At 42.7% G+C, this 24833-nt stretch overlaps 3 protein-coding genes across 5 annotated transcripts in view; 2 read left to right on the top strand and 1 right to left on the bottom strand.

Annotated features, from left to right (window-relative positions):
* Window positions 1-1108: 1108 nt before the first annotated feature.
* On the top strand, window positions 1109-14142 carry LOC111982365 (presenilin-2). The gene is made up of 11 exons (XM_070433830.1): window positions 1109-1266; window positions 1636-1802; window positions 2219-2439; window positions 3249-3390; window positions 3616-3683; window positions 5603-5823; window positions 6232-6330; window positions 10381-10449; window positions 10918-10974; window positions 11288-11403; window positions 12391-14142. Exons 2-11 carry the CDS (start codon window positions 1674-1676, stop codon window positions 12544-12546), a joined length of 1278 nt encoding a protein of 425 aa, XP_070289931.1. The 5' UTR covers window positions 1109-1266; window positions 1636-1673; the 3' UTR covers window positions 12547-14142.
* Window positions 14143-14367: 225 nt separating this feature from the next.
* Window positions 14368-16906, bottom strand: dpy30 (dpy-30 histone methyltransferase complex regulatory subunit). Of its 2 annotated transcripts, none has more exons than XM_024013928.2 (5): window positions 16820-16906; window positions 15377-15417; window positions 15235-15282; window positions 14768-14910; window positions 14368-14579 (listed from the first exon to the last, which is right to left on the bottom strand). In XM_024013928.2, the coding sequence occupies exons 2-5, from the start codon at window positions 15392-15394 to the stop codon at window positions 14507-14509; spliced, it is 282 nt and encodes a 93-aa protein (XP_023869696.1). In that variant the 5' UTR covers window positions 15395-15417; window positions 16820-16906; the 3' UTR covers window positions 14368-14506. The 2 variants fall into 2 exon arrangements, with proteins under 2 accessions (XP_023869696.1, XP_023869695.1); XM_024013927.2 differs by lacking the exon at window positions 16820-16906 and adding an exon at window positions 16702-16792.
* Window positions 16907-16977: 71 nt separating this feature from the next.
* The window catches only part of spast (spastin), a 34413-nt gene continuing 26557 nt past the window's right edge, over window positions 16978-24833 (top strand). For both annotated transcript variants that reach the window (XM_024013924.2, XM_024013923.2), the window contains exons 1-3: window positions 16978-17335; window positions 23493-23576; window positions 23934-24017. In XM_024013924.2, the coding sequence (XP_023869692.1) occupies window positions 16978-17335; window positions 23493-23576; window positions 23934-24017 (526 nt within the window). The remainder of the gene's footprint in view (window positions 17336-23492; window positions 23577-23933; window positions 24018-24833) is intronic.

The raw sequence follows: 24833 nt of genomic DNA, 5'->3' as shown, positions 1-24833 counted from the left end.
AAACTGAGTATAAATGTAGTTGGCTAAGGTGTATGTAAACTTCCGACTTCAACTGTAAATTAAATAACGGCCTACATATCATTACATACAATCAAAATATCTAGGTCAAATAGGGTAGAGGCCTTGTGCTGTAAGGTGTTGCTTTGTCAGTTTTTTTTAAACCAGGTTTGCTGTTCATTTTGGCAATATGAGATGGAAGGGAGTTCCATTCAATAATGTCTCTATATAATACTGTACGCTTTCTTGAATTTGTTCTGGATTTGGGAACTGTGAAAAGACCCCCGGTAGCATGTCTGGTGGGTAAGTCTGTGTGTCAGTTGACTATGTAAACAATTTTGAATTTTCAGCACATTAAGGTTTCTTATAAAAATAAGTGATGCAGTCAGTCTCTCCTCAACTCTTAGCCAAGAGAGACTGGCATGCATAGTATTTATATTAGCCCTGATTACAATGAAAAGCAAGATGTGCCGCTATGTTCTGGGCCAGCTGCAGCTTAACTAGGTATTTCTTTGCAGCACTTGACCACATGACTGGACAATAATCAAGATAATCAACAAAACTAGAGCCTGCAGGAGTTGCTTTTTTTAGTGTGGTGTCAAAGAAAGCAGAGCATCTTTTTTTAATGGACAGACCTCTCCCCATCTTTACAACCATTGAATCTACACGTTTTGACCATGACAGTTTTCAATCCAAGGTAACACTAAGTAATTAATTACCAGATTCAGCTGAGGTCTAGAGCTTAGGGAATGATTTGTACCAAATACAATGCTCAAATATCACGTAGTAGGCTAAACCTATGGATGTTACATTGAGCTGTGTGAATGGAATATGAATGACAGTCATCCAAAATGCTGTAATAGAAATAAGGCCACGCGTGGGGGCAGGGGGGTATTTTAATGCATTTTAATTCCAGGCTATAAGGCAACAAAACATTTGAAAGGGTGTGTAGAATTTCTGTTGGCACTGTAAGATGAAGGGGTTGTGTTTGCAAGTTTCATAAACATATTTTTGATGTATATTTTTACTTTTAACGTTCTTTTTTAATTTATTTTAATTTTTTACAAAGGAAAGTTATTTGAAGTCACAAGTTGTCTAGTGACGTTTCAGAAGCACGGATCACGTGGTCCACCAGGCATCAGCTGATGACTTCCTTGTTGCCATTCAGCTTGTCGTCAGAGATAAGAGCAATTGTAGAAGCGCTTTCTTTCATCAAAGAACAGACGCGGTTTCCTTGGGCTTGTTGGTGTCAAATTGTGGATTAAGGAGGTACTTTGATACGTTTAAAAACTCACTTTAATTTAGTACGTACAGCTTTTTCCCCTTAGCTAGCTAGCTAACCGGCAAGCTAACTTGCACTTCTCACAATCTGTTCTAAATACCGGACTGTAGTGGCTAAATCAATCCATTGGGGGTAATCCTCCTTTTAGCTAGCAACAGTAACGTTAGAGTATCCTGAAATTATGTTAGCTGTTTTGGGCCACGTTTTTCGATATCAACATACTCGATAATCAAGTAAGTCAAAAAAGCCTGCGGGACTATAATGATTGAGTGTCAGTAAAGTTGCAGTTTCTCCGTTTTTTTTTGTCAGTAACGTTGCAATGAATTTTGTCTTGACTCATTTGTGGAATTTTGCAGCTGTGTCCCTCTCCTCTGCCGTCGCTAACATTCTATCCATGAGTACCTCGGACAGTGAAGAGGACACCTACAATGAGAGGACAGCTCTGGTTGCACCCGAGATACCGTCTGTGCCATCTTACCAACAAGACCCCGACCAAACCCAGCCTGCAGACATGGAGCCCAGGGTAGGTGTCCTCTGCACTGTTGGGCAAGTGCCCTTTCCCACAGCGGGGACACCTTGGATCATTTCAATGGCTCTATCTCAATTGGTCTTCCTTGTATCCTATATCCTCACCTCCTTTGCAAATGTATTGGAGGAGATGGTCCAAGGTCGCTCCCTGGACCCTCCCCAACGCATTTTGAGAAGTCGGCGAGGGGAGAGGATGCAAGGAATTTAGGATGACTTGAGAAAGAGCCTTTGAATCAAGTGTCCGCAGCTCTTAGATAGTGGTGATGGTGTTGAAGATATACTGTGGGTATCACAGCCACTACTTGCTATTTTCTATTGACTTCTTCATAGTGCAATAATAACACTGTTATTCACACCATGTACTATTTCCATGTGATAAGCAATGCTAGAAAATGCTCCATTACCTTGCAGCGGCGCCTGGTGGCCCCAGATTCTGCAGCTGAACCCCCCAGCCTGAACAGGAGTGCCGCGGAGCAGGAGCACCTAGACCTGGAAGAAGACGAGGAGCTCACACTCAAGTACGGCGCCAAGCATGTCATCATGCTGTTCGTTCCCGTCACCCTTTGCATGGTGGTCGTCGTAGCCACCATAAAGTCGGTCAGCTTCTACACTGAGAAGGATGGACAGCAGCTGTAAGTGTTTTTTCCCCCTTCCGTTTAGCAGCCTAACTTGGGTTATATTCATGAGGCATCAAACGGACAGAAGCAGGGAGGGGCTGCTATCTGGACCTTTCCAATAAGAAATGCACATTTTCGTGTTCCGTTTCAAAATGTTTTCTGTTGTGCCCTAATGAACACGACCCAGCGTAATATGAGAAGAGATGCTTCTATGCAGGACATTATGAGAAGGAAGTGGTTATTGCATATCTTTATGACAGATCCTTAAGGGATCTTTTCCTGTGATTTGACACTGACATGCTTAGAACTTAGTAGACACTAATGTCTTTATACTTGAGTATGTGACTGGTTTTCCCAAACTTTAGTACAAGCTAAGTTCATATCTATCTTTCTGGAACTAAGGCTAAATTAGGGGTGGCCAACCCTCCCTCTGGACATGGGGAGCTACTGGGTGTGCAGGCTTTTGCTCCAGCCCTACTATAGCAGCCTGAAACCCGGAACCTGATTTTGTAGAATAAGGTTGTGTTCGAGTAGGGCTGGAGCAAAATCCTGCAGGAGGGTAGCTAGCTAGTAATCTGAGAAGGATGGTTGGCCACTCCTCCTGAGATAGAGATTAGTTGTAGATGATATTAGGTTTAGAGTGAAGTTGCCCCTAGATGCTGATCCAGGGTCAGTTCTGCATTTCCCCCACTAATAGTTAAGGTTAGGATTGAGGGAGAGGGAGCTGATCCTAGATCTGTGCCTAGGGGGAAACTACACCACGGACCATAGTATTAGTGTCAGGCCGATTTTCATGATTGTTGATTTGACTCCGGCCCTGTTAGGATCTACACGCCGTTCACAGAGGACACAGACACAGTGGGTGAGCGGCTGCTCAACTCTGTGCTCAACACCATCATCATGATCAGCGTCATTGTGGTCATGACCATCTTCTTGGTCGTGTTCTACAAGTACCGCTGCTACAAGGTGAGACAGACTTAGGGTGTATTCAGTGATGTTAAACATTCTGAATGTTGCAGATAGAATGAATAGAGTGGACACGATTCCCTGGTATTCTATCTGACATGTAATAATATGTTGTTTTACACCGTACATTTCTATCTAAACGTTCTGTAACGTTACATCCTGAACAGGCCCCAAGCTTGGAGTGCTATATTCTAATGCTCTGTGTCATGGTTAATTTTGTCCTAGTTCATTCACGGATGGCTCATCCTGTCCTCACTGATGCTGCTCTTCTGTTTCAGCTTCATGTACCTGGGGTGAGTGTCCCTCCCTGCAATTGCTTGTAGTCAGCCGTATGGTATCATGTTGCCTGGCTGTTGTGGTTGTTTCAAGGAGAGAGCGGGACAGGAAGGCTGTCTCTAATATATAGGCTCTTTATATGGGCTTAGTTCATGGCTCTGGTCAAAGGTATTGCACTATATATAGGGAATAGAATGTCACTTGTTTTACGCCTTAAAGCAGTTTCCACCACACTAGTGTATTAACTAACTTTGTTGGCTCAAACTTCTCCCCCCTCAGCTTTTCTTATTTAAAGAACTATCTGACAGATCTGAAAGATCACCTTAGTCCCTGGGCCAGATATTTAACTTAAACAGAACCCCACTGTCTTCACTTATAGTACCAGTCCAAAGTTTGGACACACCTACTCATTCCATGGTTTTTCTTTTTCTACATTGTAGAATAATAGTGAAGACATGGAAACTATGAAAGAACACATATGGAATCATGTAGTAACCAAAAAAGTGTTAAACAAATCAAAATATATTTGAGATTCTTCAAAGTACCCACCCTTTGCCTTGATGACAGCTTTGCACACTCTTGGCATTCTCTCAACCAGCTTCATGAGGTAGGTGTGCCTTGTTAAAAGTTGTGGAATTTCTTTCCTCCTTAATGCATTTGAGCCAATCAGTTGTGTTGTGACAAGGTAGGGGTGGTATACAGAAGATAGCCCTAAGATAGCCCTATTTGGTAAAAGACCAAGTCTATATTATGGCAAGAACAGCTTGAATAAGCAAAGAGAAACAACAGTCCATTACTTTAAGACATGAAGGTCCGGCAATCCGGAAAATTTCAAGAACTTTGAACGTTTCTTCAGGTGCAGTCGCAAAAGCCCTCAAGCGCTATGATGGAACTGGCTCTCATGAGGACCGCCACAAGAAAGGAAGACCCAGAGTTACCTCTGCTGCAGAGGATAAGTTCACTAGAGTTACCATCCTCAGAAAATTCAGTCCAAATAAATACTTCAGAGTTCATCAGGCCTTCATGGCCAAATTGCTGCAAAGAAACCACTACTAAAGGACACCAATAAGAAGAGACTTGCCTGGTGACACTGTCAGTGATTTATTTAGAATTCAAGACACACTTAACCAGCATGGCTACCACAGCATTCTGAAGCGATACGCCATCCCATCTGGTTTGTGCTTAGTGGGACTATCATTTGTTTTTCAACAGGTCAATGACCCAACACACCTCCAGGCTGTGAAGGGCTATTTGACCAAGAAGGAGAGTGATGGAGTGCTGCGTCAGATAACCTCGACTTCACAATCACCTGACCTCAACCCAATTGAGATGGTTTGGGATGAGTTGGACCGCAGAGTGAAGGAAAAGCAGCCAACAAGTGCTCAGCATATGTGGGAACTCCTTCAAGACTGATGGAAAAGCATTCCTCATGAAGCTGGTTGCGAGAATGCCAAGAGTGTGCGAAGGGTGGCTACTTAAACAAATCAAAATATATTTTTTAAACACTTTTCTTTTGGTTACTACATGATTCTATATGTGTTATTTCATCGTTTTTTGATGTCTTCACTATTATTCTACAATGTAGAAAATAGTACAAATGAAGAAATACCCTTGAATGAGTAGGTTTGTCCAAACTTTTGACTGGTTCTGTACATAAAAGGCAGCATTCTAATTCCTCAGTTCAAACTGAATGGGAGTATCTCAACAGGTTTTTAATGTCAATTCCTCATCCTAACAGACAGGACAGATGAAAGGAAGGGTATTCGTCGGTCCTCTGATCACTATGGATGGATGAAGGATAGGAAAGGAAGCAACTAGTGACCATTGAGATACATCCCTTGTCTGTAAAGCGGTTTGAGGTTTAAATGGACTTGATTTGAAATGCACTTGATTTGATTTAAAGTTTGATTTGACATTTCTCTCTCTTCCTATCCAGGGAGGTATTTAAAACCTACAACATGGCCATGGATTACCCCACAGTAGCCATGATCATCTGGAACTTTGGGGCGGTGGGAATGATCTGCATACACTGGAAGGGGCCCCTGCAGCTGCAGCAGGCCTACCTCATCGCCATCTCAGCCCTCATGGCCCTGGTGTTCATCAAGTACCTGCCCGAGTGGTCCGCCTGGATCATCCTGGGAGCCATCTCTGTCTACGGTGAGTAAAAGGGCTCAGAGTACATATTGCTGTTGGTTTCTACTGTCTAGCATTGTCCGGAATACCATGAAAAAGGGGTAAAAATATAAATAAAAATCCACATTGCCAAGGTGAATCTACCTTCTTATTACGTATACCTATCTAATCCTTTTAGATCTTAGTGAATAGCCAAGATGGGTAGAGGATGTGCCCTTTGTTTCTGGATGTGCCCCTTGATGTAATGGCATAGGTGTTAATGGTAGACCAGTTATCATGCTGGTGTACAGACCTTGACTATTAGCTGAGCACCACCTATCAAAAAGTGTGTGATTTCATCATGTATAAATGTTGGAATCATTCTTCCAGTAGTTCAGTACTTTTTTGCTCATTCAGAAATTCCTGTGTCATGCTGTTGTCCTTTGTTTGCAGATTTGGTTGCCGTCTTGTGCCCTAAAGGTCCTCTAAGGATGCTTGTGGAAACAGCACAGGAGCGTAATGAGCCCATCTTCCCTGCACTCATATATTCATGTAAGTACAAGGTTTTGTTCATTGGGGCACACCGTAGTAAAATGTTTTGCAACAGTTCAGGGGTGTGTGTTCTCTTGAAATCAAACGGAACGAAGATACCTACCTGAATTTGTCCAATAAACTAAAAAAAAATTGCTAAATGTTTTGCTGCCATTGGAGCTTTTTCTTCATTTTCATTCTTAGAATTCTATGACTTTTGTTATTAATGATGGGTGCTTATATTTGGGGTTACAATGGTGCCGGAGGAGATGGCTGCTGTTTTACGGCCTCATAACCAATTGTGCTATTGGGTGTTTTTTTTGCGTTATTTGTAACTTATTTTGTACATAATGTTTCTGCCTCCGTCTTATTACCGAAAAGAGCTTCTGGACAGCGATTACTCACCACGTACTGAACAAAGATTTTTTTCTTTAACGAGTCAGACGCGAAGGATTTACTTAAGACACCTGACAAGGCCCAAATCCCCGTCATTCGCCATGAGACAGAGATATCAGGGACGTACAGTGCCTTTTCGAGGTGCCTTGTAAGGATCCGACGGCGAGTGGGTAATCTTTCTCTACCACCAGTCCTATTAGCCAACGTACAATCATTGGATAACAAAATAGACAAGCTGCGATCACAAATATCCTACCAACGGGACATTAACCTCTACGGGATCAGTGTCCCCCGCGGGATGGTTGAGCTAACGTGCGCTAATGTGATTAGCAAGACGTTGTAAGTAACAACATTTCCCAGGACATAGACATGTCTTATATGGGTAGAAAGCCTAAATTCTTGTTAGTCTAACTGCACTGTCCAATTTACAGTAGCTATTACAGTGAAAGAATACCATGCTATTGTTTGAGGGGAGTGCACAACAACAAAACTTAGCACAGCAACTGGTTTGATACATTCACCTCTGAAGGTAAATAATGTACTTACATTCAGTAATCTTGCTCTGATTTGTCATCCTGAGGGTCCCAGAGATAACATGTAGCATAGTTTTGTTTGATAAAATCAATTTTTATATTCAAATGTAGGAACTGGGTTCTAACGTTTGAACCTCTGCTGTGTCATACAGCTGGTGGGTTTTAAGCTTTTTTTGGCAGGATAGAACAGCGGCCTCTGGTCTATGTATATTTGTAAACAACAGCTGGTACGCGAAATATAAGGAAGTCTCGAGGTTCTGCTCGCCTGAGGTAGAGTATCTTATGATAAGCTGTAGACCACACTATTTACCAAGAGTTTTCATCTATATTCTTCGTAGCTGTTTATTTACCACCACAAACTGATGCTGGCACTAAGACTGCACTCAATGAGTTGTATACGGCCCTAAGCAAACAGGAAAACCCTCATCGAGGCGGCGCTCCTATTGGCCGGGGACTTTATTGCAGGGAAACCGTTTTACCTCATTTCTATCAGCATATTAAATGTGCAACCAGAGGGGAAAAAACTCTAGACCACCTTTACACCACAAACAGAGATGCGCACAAAGCTCTCCCTCGCCCTCCATTTGGCAAATCTGACCATTTTATCCTCCTGATTCCTGTTTTCAAGCAAAAACTAAAGCAGGAAGCACCAGTGACTCGGTCAATAAAGAAGTGGTCAGATGACACAGATGCTAAGCTACAGGACTGTTTTGCTAGCACAGATGGGGAATATGTTCCGGGTTTCTTTGAGCGGTACACCACATCAGCCACTGGCTTCATCAATGAGTGCATCGATGACTTCGTCTCCATAGTGACCGTACGTACATACCCCAACCAGAAGCCATGAATTACAGACAACATCCACACTGAGCTAAAGGGTTGAGCTGCCGCTTTCAAGGAGCGGGACTCTAACCCGGACGTTTATAAGAAATCCCGCGATGTCCTCCGACGAACCATCAAACAGGTAAAGCGTTAATACAGGACTAAGATTGAATCGTACTAGACCGGCTCCGACGCTCGTCAGATGTGGCAGGGCTTGCAAACTATTAGACTACACACAGCCACGAGCTGCCCAGTGACAAGAGCCGACTAGAAGAGCTAAACTACTTCTATGCTCGCTTCGAGGTTAGCAACACTGAAGCATGCATGACAGCATCAGCTGTTCCATACGACTGTGTGATCACGCTCTCTGTAGCCGATGTGAGTAAGACCTTTAAACAGGTCAACATTCACCGCAGAGCCAGACAGATTACCAGGACGTGTACTCCGAGCATGCGCTGACCAACTGGCAAGTGTCTTCACTGGCATTTTCAACTTCTCCCTGTCTGAATCTGTAATACCAACATGTGTCAAGCAGACCGCCATAGTCCCTGTGCCCAATAACACTAAGGTAACCTGCCTAAATGACTACCGACCTGTAGCACTCACATCTGTAGCCATGAAGTGCTTTGAAAGGCTGGTCATGGATCACATCAACACCATTATCCCAGAAACCCTAGACCCACTCCAATTTCCATACCACCCCAACAGCTCCACAGATGAAGCAATCTCTATTGCACTCCACACTGCCCTTTCGCACCTGGACAAAAGGAACATCTACGTGAGAATGCTATTCATTGACTACATCTCAGCATTCAACACCATAGTGTCCTTCAAGCTCATCACTAAGCTAAAGACCCTGGGACTAAACACCTCCCTCTGCAACTGAATCCTGGACTTCCTGATGGGCCGCCCCCAGGTGGTAAGGGTAGGTAACAACACATCCGCCATGCTGATCCTCAACACAGGGGCCCCTCAGGGTTGCGTGCTCGGTCCCCTCCTGTATTCCCTTTTCACCCATAACTGCATGGCCAGGCACGACTCCAACACCATCAAGTTTGCCGATGACAACAGTGGTAGGCCTGACCACTGACCACGATGAGACAGCCTATAGGGAGGAGGTCAGAGACCTGGCTGTGTGGGGCCAGGACAACAACCTCTCCCTCAACGTGATCAAGACAAAGGAGATGATTGTGGACTACAGGAAAAGGACCGAGCACGCCCCCATTCTCATCGACGGGGCTGTAGTGGAGCAGGTTGAGAGCTTGATGTTCCTTGGTGTCCACATCACCAACAAACTATCATGGTCCAAACACACCAAGACAGTCGTGAAGAGGGCACGATAAAGCCTATTCCCCCTCAGGAGCCTGAAAAGATTCGGCATGGGTCCTCAGATCTTAATGAAGTTCTACAGCGGCACCATCGAGAGCATCCTGACTGGTTGCATCACTGCCTGGTATGGCAAGTGCTCGGCCTCCAACCGCAAGACACTACAGAGGGTAGTGCGTGCGGCCCAGCACATCACTGGAGCCTGCCATCGAGGACCTCATTACCAGGCGGTGTACGAGGACGGCCCTAAAAATTGTCAGACTCCAGCCACCCTAGTCATAGATTGTTCTCTCTAGGTCCAAAAGGCTTCTAAACAGCTTCTACCCCCAAGCCATAAGACTCCTGAACAGTTAATCAAATGGGTACCCAGACTATTTGCATTGTCCCCCCCCCCTCCCCACCCCGTCTTTTATGCTGCTGCTACTCTGTTTGTACATGTACATATTACCTTCATTACCTCGACTAACCTGTGTCCCCGCACATTGACTCTGTACCGGTACCCCCTGTATACAGCCTCACTACTGTTATTTTACTGCTGCGCTTTATTTATTTGTTATTTAAATGTTTTACTTATTTTTCTTAACTGCATTGTTGGTTAAGGGCTTGTAAGTATTTCCCTGTATTCAGCACGTGACTAATATAATTTGATATGATTTCTCAATTTTTTTTAATTTTGTTTTTCATCTCCCAATTTCCCCGAGACACCCTCACAGAGTCGGGTCACGGCCATGTTCTGCTGTTATCATCTGGGGAAATGTAGGGTTACGCGCTTTGCTTAAGGGCACATAATGAACACTACCCAAGGGAATAGGCATCATACAAAGCAGCGGCTCCTTGTATTGGTGCACCATTATGTGTGTGAGTTCAATTCAGATTTGACAAATGTTTCTTTGGTATGGTTCGTAATTTCCTTCCATAAGGATTCCTTCCAACCAAGATTATGAGTCTTGCAGAATTGCACCAGTTTCCTATTAAGACTTTAATTTATTTTTAGCTGCCATGATATGGATGGTTGGGATGGCCAACCCAGCAAGAAATGCAGAGCCCACAAATCAAGATACAGGTACGTGTTGTATAATTTCTGCTTATAACCCTTTGACTTTAACAATGCTCAGTTTGTTCTTAGTCTCAACCATAGATAGTTATATTGTCTATGGTTTTTGTTTTGGGGTTTACATTTTTTATTTATTTCACCTTTATTTAACCAGGTAGGCCAGCTGAGAACAGGTTCTCATTTACAACTGCGACCTGGCCAAGATAAAGCAGAGCAGTGCGACAAAAACTACAGAGTTACACATGGGATAAACAAACGTACAGTCAATAACACAATAGAAAAATCTGTATACAGTGTGTGCAATAAATAGGCCAATAGTGGCAAAGTAATTACAATTTAGCAATTTACACTGGAGTGATATGTGCAGTAGAAATACTGGTGTGCAAAAGAGCAGAAAAACAAATGTGGTGATATGAGTTCAAGTGCACTGTAGATTTGAATACAGGACTTAAAATGAATCAACTTTTGCAACCCAAGTGTCCTCGGGGATGAATAGGTCCTACTCAACCGAGGACGACCTAGACGAGGAAGACCGTGAGTACTTTCTGAATCCTAAATCAACCACTAGCCTCTACCTCTTAGGCACATCTGAAGGATCTGATAGGATAGGTGTAAGCAATGGTGGTGAACATTACACCAAGCCTATCAAAATGTAGCCATTTGGCATTTCTAGCCTATCCTTTCAGATCTCCACAAATGCATAGGGGGTGGGGTTCTAGGGGTTGATTGGGGATTGGACAAACAACTCTCATAGCAAATTTTTTTCTCCACTTTTTATTTTGTAATAAATGTGGTTTCTTGTGGTGTGAAACTAATCCAAATGGACATGGTGTGGTATAATCTGCAGGAGGTGTCAAGCTGGGACTGGGGGACTTCATCTTCTACAGTGTGCTGGTGGGGAAGGCTGCCGCCACTGGAGGAGACTGGAACACCACGCTGTCCTGCTTCGTGTCCATTCTCATAGTGAGTGTTACAAACAGACCTAGGGCTGTTGCGGAGGCCGTATTACTGCCACACCGGCAGTCATGAGTCATGACCACAGTAAAATTCCACGTGAACATTGAGTAATCTCCTTTTATCACTCTTGACATGCGTTGGTGGTATTCAACTCGTTAACGACCCTCAGGTTGCTAATGGCCTGGTACTCAGGGCTCTATTGTCCCTCTAACCACTCTGACATCAATGCAAAATCACACTTATCATCAACAGTATTGTGCTTTTAAAACTCACCTCACTGTGAAGTTCAACAACTGGTTTAAACTGAGTGGAAAACATGGTCTTTGTGGATGTTGTTTCAAAGTGGACAGCGCTTTCTAAGGTGATGATTAATTCAAAACGCCCATAAGCATATTTGGAGTATATGCATAGGCCTATATATGAGCCCAATTCCCYCTCCCAAAAAATAAATGATTGTGCTGTTATACAATACATAGCGTACCGCATATTATGCACGACAGAAAAACGTTTTTRATTTCTTTGGTACATAATTGGTCTAACCTGTAATCTGAAATTCTAGTAATCGCCTTTGAATGTGTACTGTATTATTATGCATACTGGATGGACTGGTTACCTTATTCTACGCTCCAAACGTTCTATCCATGAGTCTGGAAGTGAACGTATAGCCCTAGGTGATGTTGTTGGTTCATTGATTGTGCAGGGTGGCTTACAGAGTTAGCCTACAAATATAGTGAATAACTTCGTTTTTTCCAATTTGTATTTATYTATGATTAACTGTTCAGTTACAAGTCTGAACTAAATGTTCATGATAAGCAGACCCATAYTAAATTAGAAAGGTCGTTTCTGCAGAAACTTTGGAATTGGTGTTGATTGCTAGCCTATTTAGTGTGGTGGCTAAGCTGAAATGGCCCTAAGAACTGTGAATAAGCACCAAATGTGGCCCATTTGTGGATTTGAAATGTTCTTTTTAATGACCCCTTCTGTGTCTCACAGGGACTCTGCCTCACTCTTCTGCTGCTGGCCATATTCAAGAAGGCCCTCCCAGCTCTCCCMATCTCCATCACCTTCGGCCTGGTCTTCTACTTCTCTACAGACAACCTGGTCCGCCCCTTTATGGACAACCTCGCTGCCCATCAGTTCTACATCTGACTTCCCTCTGGGGGTCAATAGAATGCACAACAATTTCCCCCCCCATGCCTGTTCTGTTTTCCACCAATAGTAGTCTGAGCAAGGATTTGATTGGGGGGGGGGGCGCTGTAATACTTTTTAATCAGATTGTGTATATTTTTGCTAACAGGTCAACACAAATGAGGGTAAAATGCATCAAGTATTGTCTCATGGGGTCTTCAACGTGGCAGATATACAGTAGGTGTATCTGTCTGTTATTTTCCAGATCTAGGATGGCGTCAATTTGTTTCTTCTCATTAGATAGGTCAATTTTGATAAGATGCAGGTCATTGTGAATGATCAGAAGAAATCACATTTGTATTACTACGCACTATAGATCAATTTGAATTAGGCATTTATGTCCCACTCAACCAACTTTGGGTTCTTTTGAGGATAACTTGGCARTRCAATAGWTCAAGTGAAGTGGTAACTTGAACAGTCAAGACATGCTGCAGTGATCCATTCAAGTCAAATCTCCTGGTTTTTAAAGGGGCAGTGCAGTCCAAAACTTGATTTAATGATATTTTCCCACCAAGGTCAAAATAACTCTGAAATTGGGAAAATGATAATACCCTTTTTGTGTGAGGTTTATTTTTTTACTCCTGGAATTTGCCTGTTCAGGTGGGATGGAGTTTTTGGCCCACAGCATGACATCACAATCCAATCTGATTATTCTGACCAATAACCCATTCACAAAAATGGTTAGCTCCTACAGACAGTGAATCTGTCTGGCTGGGGCTTTCTATATAAAGCAGGCATTGAGGTCAGAGTGTATTAGGTGTTAAAATTAAAGACTGCTTGGGAGCTTTAATGTCTTTAAAGCAGAAAGTCTATTTTATGGCTTCACTTCTAACCCCCATTGCCKTTCTGTAAATAAGCAAGACTATCAAGCATAGATTCAAATGAAAGTTCTGTTTGAGGCACTCTATTCGTCAACAATTGATTCAATCTTGTATGACTTGTAGGAAATTATTTAACTTGACATTTTCTAATAGTTGGTTTGAAACCAAATCATACTCTCTCTATTTTGATAATTGCTGCTGAGTTGCCATGTATGGTGAAGGAGGGTGCCAAAAGGTGTAGGATGGGGGGAGAGGCTGATGCTAGATCTGTACCTAGGGGAAACATCCTGGAGAGCCCGAAAACAGAAACTAAACATGAAGCATGATAGTCCTAACTAGCCTGAAATCCAAACTGATGTTCATCAGTTTGTATTGCAGTCTAGGTTCTCACTGAAGACCAAAACTTGCCGGTAGCTTAAAGCTAAAATACTGGTATGCTGTTTGAATGGAGTGCTTTTACATGCAACAAGAGTGTGTAGTCTTTATATTGAAGATATATGTTATTTATATTAATACACTTAAATMAAGTTTGAGTTGTGCAATAAAGTGGTACTTCTGCTAAATTAATTCCAAGAGCACAAATCTAACAATGGATGAAAGGGTGATTCTAAAATTAGTTTATGATTAATAGAATGGAGGTTGGGGTGTCTGAGATTTTGACCCTTTTATCAAAGGGGTTCATCACCAGRTCTATAGCTCAACTAGTAGTATAATAAAACAAGGCACTGGAATATTACATGTGTTATTTGGCAATATGTAAACATGGACTGGACTAGMTCTCAATGTTACATCACCAAAGAGGATATTGTTAATTAAAAAGCAATGTTTCCTCCTGAAGGCATTTTGGTAAATGAACTGAAGGGYACCATGATGCAAGGGAACTTAAGGTGCACACTAGTGTGTGTCTGTTTTGTAGATATTCGTTTACTGCTGACATTTGCCCTAAAAGAAGAGTACCATATTTCCCTGCAGCACAATCTTTATTCTGGTTTAAAAAACTACATACATTATCATTAGCAAACATAACCATTGACAGAAACAACAATTTTCTTCATTTTAAACATATGGCCTCAAAGTGCACATTTCCATCCGTCTGGGGCTTAATTTCGATTTTCAAACTGTGATTTGTTCTTGAGAAGGAAGGCTGCTAAGAATTCAATAGGATTTGTAGGTCTGAAAGAGAAGACAAAATGGAGAAAGGCACATCTTTAAAGTCTATTAGCTTGACAATTACTTGTTACTCAAATGCTCTTCCCTTTTCATTGTACTGCCTGTTCAATGCATTTTTTTTTTTACAAATGCATTTCCAAGCATGTCACACAGAAATGTGAATGGAAAAAAATCTGAGCCCCTGCACATACCTTTCCTTGGCCAGCACAGATAAGCCTTGAAGAAGAATTGGCACCACTGTCTGATCCAAATATGCCCTGGTGGGGAGCGACTGCAGATCCACCTTCTGTTTGGAGACCTTCTCTGTGTTGGCTTTCTCGTTTTCCACTATTCTCTACACAATGAGGTGGTGAAAGAGGAAGCAGKGATACAGAAATGTCACAAGTTACTGCTACTCACGCCACTATCCATGTATGTAAGCGTCTTAAAAGTGTACTCAGAATTGCAATCTCATGCAATGTAGCCTAACCAATTTGTACCAAAAAGCATAGGCTTCACACATTAGTGCCTGCTATGCTAGAGAGCTGTGCATACATTGCTTGTTCAGTAGACAATCAAGGTTACCACAATGCAGTGTGATAGTTTGAGTCTTTGAAATGGACCCGTTTTCATGGACATAATTTTCTGAAAGGCACAATAATCATATTGATGGTCATACCTGGATATTTTCTGTCAGTCCATATTCAGAATGGGGGTTTTCAGCAATCTGAAAAGGAGCAGAAATTAGTCTAACTATAAAACACYACATTTAAATGAAGAGAACCACTTCAAATCCCTAACTACATCTGTATTAGACTTACTGGAGTGTTCCCCTCCATAGATTGGTCTGCGTCTGTGTGATCTGAGAGAAACATACATTGTCAGCTAACATTACTACATTCTAGGCAATTCACTCTGGCTATCTACTCCGATTTCAGACCGCAGAATAACTGATGAATTTACGAACGCTCAACACCTGTTGAATATGGCCAGTGTCAGCAAAAATAGGCAAAAAAGCTTAATTAAATTGTTGCCAGCAGCACAGTTGCAGTCCCCAACGCTCTGGATAACATGAAAACAGCCTAAGTCAAATGGCCAGAGTGAGGTATTCTCTCATTTATGTCTGGAAGTAGCTAGCTACCTTTAGCCAGTTAGCTTGGGTGATTGACTGCCGTTGTGAGGTCGGATCAACCTTACTCCTACACAGCCCTTCTGTAAATAGCACACCCAACTACCTCATCCCCATATTGTTATTTTTTTTGGTTTCTATTTTGTACCCCACTATCTCTACTTGCACATCATCTGCACATCTATCACTCCAGTGTTATTGCTAAATTGTAATTATTTCACCTCTATGGCCTATTTATTGCCTTACCTCCCCAATCTTACTACATTTGCACACACTGTACATAGATTTTTRTATTTTGTAAGTGACTGTACGTTTGTTTATCCCATGTGTAACTGTGTTGTTTTTGTCGTACTGCTTTGCTTTATCTTGGCCAGGTCTCAGTTGTAAATGAGAACTTGTTCTCAACTGGCCTGCCTGATTAAATAAAGGGGAAATTTAAAAAATAAAAAACTCCTCGGCCAGAGCGTCCAGTGTGCGCTCTAAACGCCCTGCGAAACGCTCTGAATTTACGAACACCGAGAGCGCATACTGGCACTCCAGAGTGAATTTACGAACGCACCCGAAGAGGACAGTCAGTCGGTTAACGTAAATGTCTTCAGAATCATTCGGAGACAGATCAGAAACAATATCAAAATGTCAACAACCGCAAGGACGGTGGTTCTGTCATCGTTTATCTATAACGTAAGATACACACACTTAATCCAGACTAAGTCCAGGTAGATGACTAGTAACATAGCATTACCATCCATTCTTAAAAGCCAAAGAAGGTACTCTACAGGCGGGATAGCTACAGTAACGTTAAATAAATTCTAGAGGCGGGTAAAGTAACGTTACTTTAGCTTGTTGGCTAGCTAACGTTATCATGTTAGCAACGACCTTCCACCGTGAACCAAGGACTTACCGAGAGATCAGATTGGATTAAACCAATTGTTGGGGTATAAGAAATATTTCAAGCTAAATGTATCCCTAAAATTGACTACAATTACAATATAACTCGCCGATAAACATTTCACTTACCGTCCGCCATGTTTGTTGTTAGTATTTACGCAATGTGGGTGGTCTCTACGTAAACTCTTGTTTGCAGTTACGTACTTTCTATGATAGGACAAGAGGGCGCGTGCCCCTCCTCTCTTACCCTTTTGTTCGTTTGGTAACCGCCCCGTCCAATTTGATCAACATTTGGACCACCATGTCGGAGAATATGTGGCAACTGTAGACGCTGCAAAAGTTGAGGCAACCCAAGCAAAAGGCAAAATCGTTATGTAATGGATACGATAGCAAGTCGTCGGGTGAATGAGTTCTCCGGGAGGAAGAGGCAGCAGAAAGAAGCGAGGCCCTGCAGGGTCCCCGCCCGACGGATGGGACATCTGCGACCAGGTGTCACTACATAAACGAAATGTGTACTACTTCTTCTACCCACTGCTGGCGTTGTTTGCAGTGCTCCGTGTCCTAGTCTTGAATTTTGGCGTACTCTTCGCCTGGCTGTGCGAGCGGATGTCTCGCGCTATGGTTGCGAGACCCAAACAACGGGCAGCAGACGAACACGCGAACAAGGTGTGCAAGCAGGACAGCGGCGAGCAGATCCGAAACAGCCACAAACAAGCATTCGAGTACATCTCAGTGGCTCTGAGAATTGACGAGGATGACAAAGGTATTTTTTTCAGTGTAGTGTGACTGCTATTTGCAGCAGCACCGCCGACTGTTGGCTAACTGGGCTTAAACAGCAGTTGTCAAGTTATCAACTGTCATACACCGATGTGTGGATAATGCAAACAGATAACGTTACTACTGTCAATACAGATTGAAACAAAACTGGTTCGATTTAACTAGGCCTATTGATTCAAACGATGGCTCTTAACCCAAACAGCAAAGCAATGGAGCGTGTACAAAATGTATTATGTTCTATATACAAACCGGGAAGTAAAGAAAGAAAGAGAGGTCTGTTTTCTTACAAGTTCAAGTTGTTCAAAGGTGTGATGTTGATCCCATTATATTTTGTGTATTTATGGCGCTTTCCATAGAAACCACCACCGTTTTTATAATGGCATCATGCAGACAAAGGGAGAACAGTTGTTCTGTCAATGACATTCAGTATGAAATCACATAGAGATATTAGTTTATTGGACCCCAGATACATGTCTGTCCATTATACCACCACACTATTACTACAATGGCTTAATGTTGAGCCAGTTGACAGTGTTATGCAGACTGTTCAATATGGCTAGGAGAATGTGGCTGCCTACTCAACCTAGGTCTCAGACTGGCTGAATGCAGTCAGCCATATGGTGCCCAGGGGCAATATGTTAGTGGCTGAGTGTGGGGGACACCAACTAGTATAACTAGCCTGCATAAATTAAGGTGCCAATGAATGTTTTACAGTTTGTTAACAAAATGAAAGTAACAAAGATGGGCAATACTGTATGGATATGCAAAAAAACAGCACATATATATATATATATATATATATATATATATATATATATATATATACTTGGTCCTCCTTTGTGGCACCGTGTTTTTGAAACCAGGACAGTTTATATTCCCAATATACTGTCCACACACACACACACACACAAGCCTATACAGTACAACAGCAGAGCTACTGCCTATCTGCATGTGCCTTTCTCCAATCTGCGTGATCCCAGGGGATCAATAGACATGTGCTTGGATGATGTGAGCCGACATTAATTGGTATCGTCAGCAGGGAGGAAAATGCCTCAGATTTTCTCTCCTCTCCGAGTTGGCCGTGTCATCATGCATGAGCGAACTGAATTAATCGAGTTCCTCCCTGACTATTTACAATGTTCCAATGTACTGTAACTGGGGTGTAATCATTAGTCCAAACAGTTGGAAAAGGGAAGGTTTTGCAACTAAAACAAAAGTTTCTATTGGACAAATTCAGGTAGGTCCCTCCCCATTTCGTTCCGCTTGCTTGCGTTTAAGAAACTCCTCCCCTCAATACACAGGGGCCGGAGCACATAGGAAAACAGTCTACAGTCAGTGCTATGTTTTGAAAGGCTATACTTTCATCATGTTGGTGAGTTTGGTTAGTTAGACCCGTGTTTTCAATGCAAACACACAAAATGTATTGATTATGTTTCTCACAGACTCCTAGGTCTGTCATAAGCTAACCTCGTCCCCAAGCTATTTTGCACAGTGGTGTCTTGAGAGTCAGGTTATAGATAAGCCAAACCCTTACTTTGCTGAAGGCAGAAATTTAAGACATCTGATCATTTGCTTTAGCATAGTAGTTGGAGTAAAGCTGAGACACTGGACTCCAGCCTAATCTTCCAGCCCTGGAAACCCACACATCTGCATCCTCATCTTCTCTGCCAATGTTCGATTGACCTACTGCACTGGCTGGAGCGACGTGCCAAGGGGCTTACTTCACTCTACCACTATACTGTACTGGCTCAGGTTTAGCCTAGTGCACACAGTCACACCAGTCCCAAACAATTTCAGACATTCAGGGGTTGACTGGATATTGTATATCAAATCGTATTTGTCACATGCGCCGAATACAACCGGTGTAGACCTTACAGTGAAATGCTTACTTACAAGCCCTTAACCAAAAATACTTTAAGAAGTTAAGAAAAAGTGATAAGTAAAGAATAATTTAAAAAGCAGCAGTAAAATAACAACAGCGAGGCTATATACAAGGGGTACCGGTACAGAGTCAATGTGCGGAGGCACCGGTTAGTCGAAGTAATTGAGGTAATATGTACATGTAGGTAGAGTTAAAGTGACTATCCATAGATAACAACCAGAGAGTAGCAGCAGGGAAAAGAGCGTTCTGGGTAGCCCTTTGATAAGCTGTTCAGGAGTCTTATGGCTTGGGGGGGTAGAAGCCTTTTGGACTTAGACTTGGCGCTCCGGTACCGCTTGCCATGCGGTAACAGAGAGAACAGTCTATGACTAAGGTGGCTGGAGTCTGACAATTTTTAGGGCCTTCCTCCGACACCGCCTGGTATAGAGGTCCTCGATGGCAGGAAGCTTGGCCCCAGTGATGTACTGGGCCGTACGCACTACCCTCTGTAGTGCCTTGCGGTCGGATGCCAAGCAGTTGCCATACCAGGCAGTGATGCAACCAGACAGGATGCTCTCGATGGTGCAGCTGTAGAACCTTTTGAGGATCTGAGGACCCATGCCAAATCTTTTCAGTCTCCTGAGGGGGAATAGGTTTTGTCGTGCCCTCTTCACGATTGTCTTGGTGTGTTTGGACCATGAGGCTGTCTATAGCCCTGTCCCTATAGGTTGTCTCATCGTTGTCGGTGATCAGGCCTACCACTGTTGTGTCATCGGCAAACTTGATGATGGTGTTGGAGTCGTGCCTGGCCATGCAGTCATGAGTGAACAGGGAGTACAGGAGGGGACTGAGCACGCACCCTCAAGGGGCCCCTGTGTTGAGGATCAGCGTGGCGGATGTGTTGTTACCTACCCTTATCACCTGGGGGCGGCCCGTCAGGAAGTTCAGGATCCAGTTGCAGAGGGAGGTGTTTAGTCCCAGGGTCATTAGCTTAGTMATGAGCTTTGAGGGCACTATGGTGTTGAACGCTGAGCTGTAGTCAATGAATAGTATTCCCACATACAGTTGAAGTCTGAAGTTTACATACACCTTAGCCAAATACATTTAAACTCAGTTTTTCACAATTCCTGACATTTTATCCTTGTAAAAATCCCCTGTCTTAGGTCGGTTACTCAATTATATTTGGAAGCATTGCCTTTAAATAGTTTAACTTGGGTCAAAAGTTTTGGGAAGCCTTCCACAAGCTTCCCACAATAAGTTGGGTGAATTTCGGCCCATTCCTCCTGACAGAGCTGGTTGCTCGCACACACTTTTTCAGTTCTGCCCACAAATTTTCTATAGGATTGAGGCCAGGGCTTTGTGATGGCCACTCCAATACCTTAACTTTGTTGTCCTTAAGCCATTTTGACACAACTTTGGAAGTATGCTTGGGGTCATTGTCCATTTGGAAGACCCATTTGCGACCAAGCTTTAACTTCCTGACTAATGTCTTGAGATGTTGCTTCAATATATCCACATAATTTTCTTTCCTCATGATGCCATCTATTTTGTGAAGTGAATCAGTCCCTCCTGCAGCAAAGCACCCCCACACCATGATTCTGCCGCTCCCGTGCTTCACGATTGGGATGTTGTTCTTGGGCTTGCAAGCCTCCCCCGTTTTCCTCCAAACATAACAATGGTCAATATGGCCAAACAGTTCTATTTTTGTTTCAGCAGACCAGAGGACATTTCTCCAAAAAGTACAATCTTTGTCCCCATGTGCAGCTGCAAACCGTAGTCTGACTTTTTTATGGCGGTTTTGGAGCAGTGGCTTCTTCCTTGCTGAGCGACCTTTCAGGTTATGTCGATATAGGACTTGTTTTCTGTGGACATAGATACTTTTGTACCTGTGTCCTCCAGCATCTTCACAAGGTCCTTTGCTGTTGTTCTGGGATTGATTTGCACTTTTCCCAACAAAGTACGTTCATCTCTAGGAGTCAGAACGTGTCTCCTTCCTGAGCGGTATGACGGCTGCGTGGTCCCATGGTGTTTATACTTGCCTACAATTGTTTATACCGATGAACGTGGTACCTTCAGGCATTTGGAAATTGCTCCCAAGGATGAACCAGACTTGTGGAGGTCTACAATTTGTCTTCTGAGGTTTTGGCTGATTTCTTTTGATTTTCCCACAATGTCAAGCAAAGAGGCACTGAGTTTGAAGGTAGGCCTTGAAATACATCCACAGGTACACCTCCAATTGACTCAAATGATGTCAATTAGCCTATCAGAATCTTCTAAAGCCATGACATAATTTTCTGGAATGTTCAAATCTGATAAAAGGCAGTCAACTTAGTGTATGTAAACATCTGACCCACTGGAATTGTGATACAGTGAATTATAAGTGAAAGAATCTGTATGTAAACAATTGTTGGAAAAATGAATTGTGTCTTGCACAAAGTAGTTGTCCTAACCAACTTACAAGAAATTTGTGGAGTGGTTGGAAAACGAGTTTTAATGACTCCAACCTAAGTGTATGTTAACTTCCAACTTCAACTGTACGTGATCGTAGTTCGTCTATTTTATTTACCATTGATTGTATGCTGGCTAATAGGACCGATGGTAAAGGGAGATTACCCGCTTGGCGTCAGATCCTTAAAAGGCAGCCAGATCTTCGTCCCCTATAGCTCTGTCTCTTTCTCCTGCGAATGGCGGGGATGAGGGTCTTGTCGGGCTTCTGAAGTAAATCCTTCCCGTCTGACTCATTGAAGAAAAAGTATTCCTCCGGTACGGGGTGAGTAATAACACACAGTGGCAGAAACATTATGTACAAAATAAGTGTCAAAACACACACACCATAGGTTAGGAGATCGTAAAACCGCAGCCATGTCCCCCGGGGCCATTATGCAGAGTATATTTCTACCACTGTTTTTTGGAGTAGGCCTGTACTGTAGTGTAGAAAGCCTCGTGCTCCTTTTCAACCAGGCCCCTCCCATATTAGACGTCCCGTTTCCCTGTGTAGCACCATTGTGATGGGATGGGGAGAGAAAATGGTTTTGGCATCACGGATCAAAGGGCCTGGTTGAGGGCCTTGGACTCTTTTGTACACTTTGCTCTCCCTCTGGGAGTGTGGAGAATGCCATCACTTTGAACAGGAATCCCCCAGTATCCCCCACTGTTGGCCCACATCTTTTGAAAAAACGACTGGGTTATCGAAATCTAGGTTATTCTCACTGAAAGATGGGGCATTCCCAGTCCCTGTTTTGCTCTATCTAAATGTCCTACTTTGTTTTTATCATGGTTGGACATTAGCTTATATGTGGAATTAGATCTGGAATTGTTTCTTATCTTATCTTGACCTTTTCAATGAAGGCTAAGCCTATATCACATCCCTCTATTTATTTGCAATTAAAGGCTCTGGCCTATATCATGCCCCTAAGTAACCTAAACCGGTAGAGATGAGTGGTGGTTTGAAGTGAAAGTAAAATCCACCTTATTTATATATTGAAATGGGGAGGGCCGGTGTGGCAGCTATCATTGTCCTTAAATGGCTAGACGGGATACAATGACATTTCTCATATTGCTAAGATCCTAATAGAAGCAATACATAGATCAGGGCATGCAACGTAATTTCAAACCAAAAAACATTTTGAAATGGAAAAACTAAAGTCAGCAATTCTTCGGACAATTCCACCCCGTTTCAGGCAGTTATTCAGTTTAGTGCCTAATGAACGCAACCCGGCTGAACCCAGTAGAATGTTAGGGTCTGTCTGCCTGCCTTGGGGATTAGGGAGCCCCTGTCTCAATAATACTCAGAATCACTCATAAGGAGTGGATATGCTGTATGTTCCCACAGCTATGAAAATCAGTCCCATGACTTAACACTGCTCCAGGCCAGAGGGGTTTAAGAGACCGGGTCAGTCATGTGAAATGATTCATTATAGTTCACTTCATTATGGTTTATGCACTGATTGATCCATGAGTCTCTCTACCCTTGTTCGAGTTCATGATTGACTGTCTGTCATGCACATTTTATTTTTTTACTATTCCAATGCCTCTTGAGATGCTATACCTTTAGGCAACACATAAAGCATGTACAATATGTAGCCTAATGCATGGCAAATGTGTATTGTACACTGAAGGATGCTTAGCCTACTGCAAAAGTACTAAATATCTTGCCCTTTTACATTGACTTTTGTTGGATCTTATTTGACTGTGAGCAATTTTCTTTGTATGTACGCTAACCTCAAATAGCTTTTTTCTGTGCCAGTCTGACTGTCCCGACTTGTGGTTTGTGTGTTACTAGTGCACAAGGAACAGGCAGTCCAGTGGTACAAACGTGGAATCGCAGAGCTCGAGAGGGGCATCGCGATCGAGGTAGCTGAAAACGGTGAGTTGACTGTGCATTCTTTTGCTGTATTTTGTATTCCCTAGGACCTATAGTGCAGATTTCCTGAACAACTCTGTTCCCGGAGAGCTAGTGATATGCAGGGTTTTGTTTCAACCTAGCATTAACACACATGGTTCAGCTAGTCGCGGTCCTGGTTTGAAGACCATGCTCAGCTGATTATTGTAAGCACCTAGTGTGTGCCTGCTGGGCTGGAACAAAAACCTGCATACCCAGTAATTATAGGAGCGGAGTTGGAGACCTCTGCTATAGCAACAAACTAAAAATCAGTAGTGGAAAACAAGGATGAAAACTGCTATTTTACTAATAGATTTGTTTTTAATCTCTCTTCTCTTCCAGGCGAGAAATATGAACGTGATAAACGTCTACAGGCCAAGATGATCACCAATCTGATCATGGCAAAGGATCGCCTGGAGCTTTTAGGTGAGAATCAAGCATTTGGACACATTTGCAGGTCTTGCCTTCCGTGTCCACATTGAATACCCCATGGCACCTTCTGAACGGCTACATGCATATTGATTGTGTAACATTTGTTGCTTTTCACGCTAGCTTAGATACTGTTAGCTTTGTATGGACCGATTTCAGTGCCGACAGAAATTGTATTTGAATTCCATAATTTTGAATTTGTTTAAGGATATTGAATTTGAATGAAAATACTTTTGAATTTGTAATGCACAAATTTAAATCATTGAATTCATGAATTGATCTTGAATTTCCAGATTTGAAACTGAATTGAATGAATATTGCATTCATTTTTAATATTCAAATTCAATATTTAAATCAAGTCAAATTTTAATTGTCACATGCTTCGTAAACAGGTGTAGACTAAAAGTGAAATGCTTACTTACGGGCCCTTCCCAACAATGAATTGAAGAATAATAGGAAGGCAAAAAAAGTTCAAGGAGGAATAAATAGATAATGAACACTGATAGCTTGGGTGAATGCACCAATTTGTAAGTCGCTCTGGATAAGAGCGTCTGCTAAATGACTTAAATGTAATGTAAATGTATATACATGGGGTACCAGTACCAAGTGGATGTGCAGGGGTACTAGGAAATTGAGGTAGATACTGTATGTACATATAGGTAAGGGTAAAGTGACTAGGCAACAGGATAGATAAGACAGTAGCAGCAGCGTATGTGATGAGTGTGGAAGTGTGTGGCGAATGTGTGCCTGTGTGTACATGTGTGTTGGAGTGTCAGTGTCAGTACTGTATGTGTGAGTTTGTGGTTAGAGTCC

The sequence above is a fragment of the Salvelinus sp. IW2-2015 genome, linkage group LG21 (assembly GCF_002910315.2).
Source record: "Salvelinus sp. IW2-2015 linkage group LG21, ASM291031v2, whole genome shotgun sequence".
NCBI classification, from domain to species: domain Eukaryota; kingdom Metazoa; phylum Chordata; class Actinopteri; order Salmoniformes; family Salmonidae; genus Salvelinus; species Salvelinus sp. IW2-2015.
Note: the sequence above shows the minus strand (reverse complement) of the source record. Positions and strands in the feature narration are given on the sequence as shown.